At 34.9% G+C, this 8,636-nt stretch overlaps 1 protein-coding gene across 1 annotated transcript; it reads left to right on the forward strand.

Moving 5' to 3' along the window:
• The first annotated feature begins 4,720 nt into the window (after positions 1–4,720).
• Positions 4,721–8,201, forward strand: LOC125215747 (putative late blight resistance protein homolog R1A-10). The gene is made up of 4 exons (XM_048117283.1): positions 4,721–7,404; positions 7,496–7,525; positions 7,746–7,812; positions 7,999–8,201. The coding sequence occupies exons 1-4, from the start codon at positions 4,775–4,777 to the stop codon at positions 8,020–8,022; spliced, it is 2,751 nt and encodes a 916-aa protein (XP_047973240.1). The 5' UTR covers positions 4,721–4,774; the 3' UTR covers positions 8,023–8,201.
• The last annotated feature ends 435 nt before the right edge of the window (positions 8,202–8,636 follow it).

Here is an 8,636-nt window from a genome sequence, read left to right on the forward strand (position 1 = left end):
TTTTGAAACTTAATTACCCTATTTTATCAAATTAATCTTCTAATCGATCATCAGGTAGGGCCGTAGGGGGTGTTACAAGATCTATGTAGAATTAAATGAATAATGTGATAGAATAATTATATGACATGATTTGGTATATGTGTTTAAGCTTTATACAAACTATGTTATTGCATATCGAATATGATGTGTTTATTGGCGATGTAATGTGCGATCATGATGTGTTATTTGTCGGTTGGATATGTGTTGGTGAGGATATTGAAAGAAATGAGATTCACTTCAATAATGTGATTCAACAATACGTCGCAATAAGTTTTTGATATGCTATGTTGGAGTTTGTTGGAAATGAGTGTTGATATGAGATAAATAATGCGATGATATAACTAGAAGTCGGTGATCGCTATATGTGTTTTTATATGCGATAATGTTTGTGACTCTGTTTATACGCGTTCTTGTGTAATAAGGTTGTGATATAAGATATGTTTGTTGATATATGCTAATGATTAATTTAGTATGAAATTAGAGAAAAAAATATGATATTGGGCATTTATGTGAATAGTTGTAAATTGCTGAAAGGATATTTGGGTTTTGTTGTAAATTAATGGCCTACTGGAATATTTTATGCTTAATTTTGCCCTTCAGGAATATGCCTCCATTGACTATCTTTAAAACTTGTGGGTCCATGGACAATATTCATACGGTTTTATTGTTTCCATCTTGCTTTGCTGGTGCATTTTGAAATTTATCTATTTAAAACTACCATTCAATTCTCTCTTGCTTGATTTGCTTCTTGTATTTCATTTGTAACCGTCGTTGATGGTAAAATTTGATATAATCGAACCAAACTAGTACTCCCTCCGTCCCAAATTTGTAGTAACATTTTGCCATAAAAGTTCGTCCCACATTTGTATAACATTTAGAATTTACCATATTTGCACATAAAATTTTACCCCATTATTCACTAAAATTACACCCAAATGTCATTATCTACATTAAAATAAATCAAAACAAAAATAACAAACCAAAAAGTCAAAAAGGGGACCCACCAACTCACTTAATTACACACTCCATCATCTCACTTCATTTATTACAACACTCCATCATCTCACTCCACCAACACACTTCATTTATTACACACTTCACCTCTCACTTCATTAATTATACACTCCATCAATTCCTTAAAACCCGTGCCATAACTAAATGTTACTACAAATGTGGGACGGATGGAGTATTTGACAATGTTTCCTGAAAGTGTTAAGTACTTTCGTCTTTCTTCGTGAAAATTCACGTGGCTGTTGTACTTGTTCGTCAACTTGGAGTGTCTGACACAAAGTAATTATGATGTTTGCACCATGTTTATTAATTAGTGTTTTCTTGTGAGGTTAAAAAAAATAATAATAATAGTTTTTGCAAAAGAAGAATGGAAAGTCGAACATGGATAAACTATGGACTATATTGAATAGTTACTTGTTATGTTGATTTCAATGATGTGCATTAGACTATGGAGTCTTTCTGTAGGAACGAGATATGGAGATTACCTTAAGAGATCAGAGTCAAAAGCGAAATTGTCTCGCATCGATTCTTATGAAAATTTCGAGGACGAAATTTCTTAAGGGTGGGAGAGTTGTAACACCCAAATATTTGTAAACAAAAGTATGGAGTATATAATAATGAATAATCAAGAAATAAAAAGTAAATGAAAATACAAGAAAAATAAATGGAGAAAAGAAAAGAATAGTGTGGAGCCTTCTAGATTTGTAGCTATGAATAAGTTTATCTTTCAACCCACCGATTAAAAGCACATAGGAATTGATGTCTCTCTCTCACACACCCAGAGATATAGCATCCTCACCAAATTCACTCGACTCTCTCCATCACGTAAAACCATCGTCGTGATTACCTCTCCGACGCGACGTTGCTGCGCCGCTGATCTCTTCTATCCCATGTGATTTACCTCCATCCTCCTTTTCCAGCTGCCATGGATGTGAGATTTGAAGCACAAAGTTCAACACCCTCAATCTCAAAGCATATGAAATTAAGATAAACAACAACAAATAATAATTGAAGGAAGGAAAATGGCGCGTGACTGAAGGAAACAACAAATCAAAGCTTTTGTACGTTACGAGGTAGGGTATCCAGCATTAATACTCATTTCTCTTACTTAAAGAAATGGTTATGCTTATATAAACAAATTTTATAATAATATGCCCGCTGATGCAATTACGTGTAAATAATATGATTGTGTGTGAATATTGTGTGTTAATTAAGAAATTGAGTATCCGGTTATGACTTGACTAATTTATACTCCCTCTGTCCCGGCTAAGATGACATATTGCTTAGCCGGCACGAGATTTTAGGAGTTATTGGTTAAAGTGTTTAATTGGAGAGAGAGAAGGTGGGTGTAAGTATTAAAGTAGATAGATAAAGAAAGATGAATATTTTAATAAGAGTGAGAAAAAGTGGGTGTAAGTATTAAAGTAGATAGATAAAGAAAGATGAATATTTTAATAAGAGTGAGAAAAAGTGGTTGATTGTATTAATTGGAGAGAGAAAGTTACCAAAAAAGGAAATGTGTCATCTTAGTTGGGACAAACTAAAAAGGAAAACATGTCATCTTAAGCGGGATGGAGGGAGTAGTATGTTATTGGGTGATGTATGTAAAGTAGATTATGATTGATATGCGGGGGTAATTTATGTATTTTATGAAAGAACTCTGGGGTACGATTGTAATGAATATGAGTATAAGGTAATAATTGAGAAACATGAATTTTCTGAATTGTTGTAGATCTATGTTGATTGTGATGATGAGGTGGATGAGTAATGAATATGCTCATATATGTGTTGTGATGCCACTGGAGGAAATGCTATGTGAAACGGTGTGATGGGAGGAAATGCTATATCTATATGGTGTGATGGGAGGAAATGATATATGATATTTGGTGTAATTGGAGTAAGAGTCATAAAATGTGTTATGAAACAAACAATACAATAATATTCATGTCGAAACGGTGTGATTTGATGATAATGACATGTGATATTTGGTGTGATTGGAGGAATGTCATACGATATATAGTGTGATTGGAAGAAATACTAGTATTATATATGGTGTGAGTGGAGAATTTGATTAGGCCTCACAATGGGTGTTATGTGCTCAGTCCCAGTACTTGTGTTCGTCGCTAAGCACACTCGAGACAAATATGTAATAATGTTTGTGGAATTGTATTAGAAAATATAATTGATGCATAAAGTAGTATATGTGATTATGTATTATGATATGTGATTGTGTGAAAGCTGTGTATAAGTCTGATATATCTCGATATCTTGTATGTGAGAACAAGTAATTGCTAACTAATTAGCAATCAAAAACTAAGACTAAATCTTAGCCATTAGATTAGAAGATCTAGTGGTTGAATTAATGTCACATGGATTATATTTTTAATTAAGAAAATTAATAAATAAAATTTTATTAATGTCAATTCCCTCTCATTAAAATCATCTTAAAACTTTAAATTTACGTAACTCTCTCGATTTAAATTATTTTTTCGCAAAAAATATATCAAATTAAAGATAATTTTATAAGGATTCCAACGAGATCTCAATTGCATATGTTCCGACGACGTTCGGATGATGAAATTTGATATTTTTTATTTTAGTTTTCGTAAATGTTGATAACCAGATTTTTATCAACAAATACATCAAAAAATCTCAATAAAACCATGTAAAAATCTCAATAAATATGTGTTGATATTTTCTTGTACTAGTGTTGATATTCTTATGTCATATTGTTGATATTTGTAATACACTATGTTGATATAAAAAAACATTCACGAAAATTATCATATGATAACATAATGACGATATTACCCTTTTGTTGATATTTTGTCTACTATTTATTGAGATTCGTAAGATTTAATCTCATCCACTTATTTATCCTAATTAGCCCCTCAATTTTATACTTAACTCCTGCTGATTCGATATTAAACTAAACATAATACATATTTATTATAAGATATAATTTTACAAATTGAATAGCCTCGAAGTATTATCCATGAAATTAGTCATATTTTATCGAAATTGAAAATTAGCTCAATATGATTTAGTGCACAACTAATTAAAAGGACAGATTCGAAAGAATTAAATACGTTCATTAAATAAATGTGGAAAAAAAATTCTTTTCAAAAAGAAAAAATATGTGGACAAAATAGAAAGAAAGTGAGGTCTATTCTCGCATACGAAATTTCAAAGCAATTAATTGCGTGGAGATAAGACTATATAAATATTTATACATTTTTTTTATGAAAGTATTTTCAAAAAAAATAAAGAATATAAAATTTAATACTACATGCATCCACAAAAAAAATTGACTAATTTTACCATTTTAGGTGTCCACCAAAATTAGAGAAATTTTAAATATAAAAATATTAAATAAATATTAACTACACATTATTATAAATATACATCCCACGGTCCCTTGACATTACTTTCATTACTTTTTTTTCCTTCCTCATTTTTTAATTTATCAATTGCACGTTAAAATCCTCATCATTTACAATTTTACCGTACTACTACTAGTTTGTGGAGGTAGTACTACATTTTTATGAAATGCATTTAAAACCGAAAAGTAGGTATAACTAGAAATGTAGGCAATAATTACTTCTTTTGGGAGGTCAAATTGAACTTACAGTTATACTATCACATTCCATTTTCCCATTCTTCACAAATCACTGCTTTCATCACACAGAACTCCATCTTCACTACCAACTTTCATATCAGAGAAATGACTGCTTATGGTGCCGTGCTTTCTCTCAAGAATACAATCAACAACATTCTCCGTTGTCCTCGTTTTAGCCTCGTTGATCGCTCTCGACAAATCATCGATGTCGTGCGCAAGGGGCTGGAGCCATTGAAAAAAAATCTAGAAACATTGGACTACACTAGTCCAAGCAAAAGCAGGAAGAAGGTGAACGCTTTGGATGGAATCATCAAAGAGGCCATATGGAAATTCGAAGACTCATTGGAATCCCTTCTCACACAACAGACTCCTTCCCAATCCGAAACCATTCCAGTGATAGTCTCAATTGATCTGCAGAGTCTGCAGAGTGAGGCTCATTCCTTAATCCAGACGCTCGAGGATATGCAGAAGGACTACATTCATGAAGTGGAGAATATGCCTCGGGACGAACCTATCTCCTCAGTAATCGGTTTCCATGGAAACAACTCAAAGATGATTGGTTTATCAGACCAATTCCAACATGTCAAAACCGATTTTATGCAAGGATATATCGGCAAGAAGCGCGTGTACGCGCTTAATGGAACGGCAGGCGTTGGGAAAACCACTCTAGCTATGCAAATCTATCAAGATCCGGAAATCCAGAGCAAATATGAGCGTCGCGCATGGGTCACTGTAGGCAGAGTGCCTCAACCGATCAGTCAAATTTCACGAGGCATTCTTGCTCAACTGTGTGGGATCTCTGATCAAGGAGATGAAGAAATAGGTGACTGCTTGGAAGAAAGATTGGATGATGGCAAGAAATGTCTCGTTGTGTTGGACGATGTCTGGGAGGAACAAGTATTCAATTCCTTGTTATCAAACCTGAAAAATGCATCCATTCGTTTTTTGCTTACTGGTCGACATCGAGGCTGGATGTTATCATATAACCTTTATTGCTACGAGGTGCGGTTTTTGAACCAAGAAGAGAGTATGCATCTGCTATGTGACAAGGTGTTCGGTGAAGAGATTTTCCCTCCTCAACTCCAGAAAGCTGCTGCCAAAATTGCCAAGCAATGTGAAGGTCTCCCACTCATGATAGTCGCTGTTGCTGACATCCTATCGAAATCTGAGCAGAACAGGGACCCTGTCTACTGGAATGAAGTAGCGGAAAGGAGAAATTCAGTGTTCACGGATGCATACAATGAAATATCAAAGGTACTTTTCCCAAGTTACGGCTACTTGCCTCAGGGTCTTAAAACGCCTTTTCTATTTATGGGAGTTTTCCCTTCGGATTATGACACCCCCTATTCCAAGATAATTATGAAGCTCGCCGCTGTGGGGTTGTCCGATGATTGGGATTGTTTGGGATTGCTAGGTTCCTTCTACAGTCTTGCTTTGTGCACCTTGAAGAGTGTGGATAAAACTTCGAACGAGTTTACTGTTGAAGAGTATAAAACTTGTCGTCTTCATTCTTCATGGCGGTACGTGTGTAGAGTAGAGGCTAGTAGGAACAAGTTTTATCATGTCTTAAATAAGCTAAATGATGACGAAGGTCTAAAAGATCAACGAGGCGTGTGTCTCGAAAATAACATTCTATTTGGCATCAGAGAGTTTCGCAACTCAGTGACATTGTATTGTGCATCCTCTTCACGTTCGCTCCTTTTCTATGGTCCTTACCAACAATATCCAGTCTGTATAAATGTCGGTTTCGTGTTACTAAGGGAGATAGATGCTCTCACACAACGTTTCTATACTTTCCCAATGGAAATCTTGTCGCTAATTCACCTAAAATACCTTGCTCTAACTTGCAACGGAGAACTCCCTCCAACCATATCCAAACTTTTCAACCTCCGAGCCTTGATTATCCATCCACATCTGAGCATTAGGCGTCGTGAAGCCCCATCATGTGTACCGGTACAAATATGGGATATGCGAGAATTAGAGCATATTGAGATACTGGGAAAGAGCCTTGTATCTCCACCTGATGTTGCTTCTTTGGAAAAGCTCTCAACACTTGTAGGTGTGAATGCTAGCATTTGTACGGTCTTGAACCTCTCCAGAAGAATTCCTAACATAAAGAAATTAGGGATACGGATCGAGTTAACGCCTTATGATGACCATAACGATGTTTTGAGTTGCTTTGGTTGCACTTCAACACTTAGAAGTTTGAAGACACTCAAAATCAGTATCGCAAATCCCGTGGTCAAGCATGGTCATGTTTTCCCGGTGACCCCCGGGTTATTGAAGTTGCCGCGTAATTTGGAAAAGTTACACTTGAGTGGAATGGGTTTTCCTTGGGAATACATGAATGTCATTGGCTCACTGCCAAGTCTTAAAGCACTCAAACTGAGATCCTACGCCTTTCAAGGTTCGCGTTGGGAAACACAGAAGGCAAGTTTTAGGGGTCTTGAGTTTCTTTTAATTGAAGAGAGTGATTTGGAGCAGTGGAAACCAGGATATGAAAGCTTCCCTAAGCTTACATATCTAAGCATGAAGCATTGCTACAAACTAAAAGAGATTCATAAGCCAGCTTCTCTGCATTTAGAAGCATTTAAGATCATAGAGATTGAATTGGAGGACTGCAATCCTTTAGCTTTGACGTGTGCCTGCCAATTACAACCGGATCGATATAATAGGCTTCAAGTTATCGGCTCTTCTTCTTTCTACGAGAAACCGACAACTGTCAAATTTCAAAGGTTAGTCCTGCATTAGACTCACAATATATATAGACTTGAGTGTTTTAGGTTGCTCTAATTAACTTCTGAATATTTATGTTTCAATTTTCAGCGATGGAGACGAATATGCAGATATGGGAAGGTGAGATACCCCATTTTCTATCCACGTGTTCAAGATCAATCATCGTACAATGTTTCTTGATGCTAAAAGAATAAGGACAGGATGCACATCACTTTGCTAATGAAAGCTTTATCTGGTTTCCTTATATGAAAAATATGTGACCATTGAAAACATATAAGTTATTGTTTCTTGTTCAATTTTAACATTATTCAATGGTTCTCCTTCGAATTCATTACTGCAGATCCTTCTTTGCTCATGATGGTACACAGGAAGAGGATTACAATGAAGAAATTCTCAATATGATGAAGGTATCATATACTTGACTGATGTGTAGCATTTAAAAGAGTAGTAACTTGTGATTATGCTAGTTAAGTTATTATAGTACTACATTATGTGAGGCTTCAAGGTATTTTCTGCAGCATTAATTAAGCAAAATATATTATCCTTAGTAGTTGAAAGTGAACAGAAGGGATGCAATCCATTTTTTGTTGCAGGAGATCAGCTCTTTGAGGCTTTGAATCTGCTGCTGCAAAGTGATACACATGAATTCAAGAGCTTCTACAATGTTTCTTTGGTATTTTGGTTTGATTTCCAATAAATGAATCATCAGTATTGTATTATTGGTTTGTCACTTGAATTTAAGAATTGTTACTTATGTTGAATTCTTTGAGGAATGAATTTAATATTGTTAGAGCAACTCCAAGGGAAGGAGGTAAATAAAAAAGGTACATCATGTTTATACCTTCCTAAAAAGTGCAATATACTTTTCCATAAAGTAATAACTCCAAAGATAAAAGGTATATTGAAAAGGTAAAAGATTATTTGCTAAAATGTTAGTTTCAAAAATAAATTTTAATAACAAAATCCCAGGCCATATAACTAAATTAATCTACTGCGTTGCCTTTTTAGAGGACCACTTAAATTTTGACATATATATATTTTTTGTTATTCCATATTACTGCGAAAACCCTAGTTTCCAATTTTAGTTCCAGCATCAATCAACGGCTTCCCGCCGCAACCGCCGCATCACTCAGTAATTGGAGACCATGGCGTCGAAGATTTTGCTACTTCTATCTCCCACCGGCATTTTATTGTTGAGATTTTGCTGCTGCTCTCTCCCGCCAATCTTAAA

The sequence above is a fragment of the Salvia hispanica genome, chromosome 1, assembly GCF_023119035.1.
Source record: "Salvia hispanica cultivar TCC Black 2014 chromosome 1, UniMelb_Shisp_WGS_1.0, whole genome shotgun sequence".
Lineage (NCBI taxonomy): Eukaryota > Viridiplantae > Streptophyta > Magnoliopsida > Lamiales > Lamiaceae > Salvia > Salvia hispanica.

What these genes read in the sequence shown, in the direction of transcription:
- LOC125215747 (XM_048117283.1), top strand. Translation starts at nt 4,775, where the DNA reads ATGACTGCTTATGGTGCCGTGCTTTCTCTCAAGAATACAATCAACAAC. An exon ending in ACAACTGTCAAATTTCAAAG is followed by an intron (nt 7,405 to 7,495) that starts GTTAGTCCTGCA and finishes TTCAATTTTCAG; the next exon opens with CGATGGAGACGAATATGCAG. An exon ending in GAATATGCAGATATGGGAAG is followed by an intron (nt 7,526 to 7,745) that starts GTGAGATACCCC and finishes TCATTACTGCAG; the next exon opens with ATCCTTCTTTGCTCATGATG.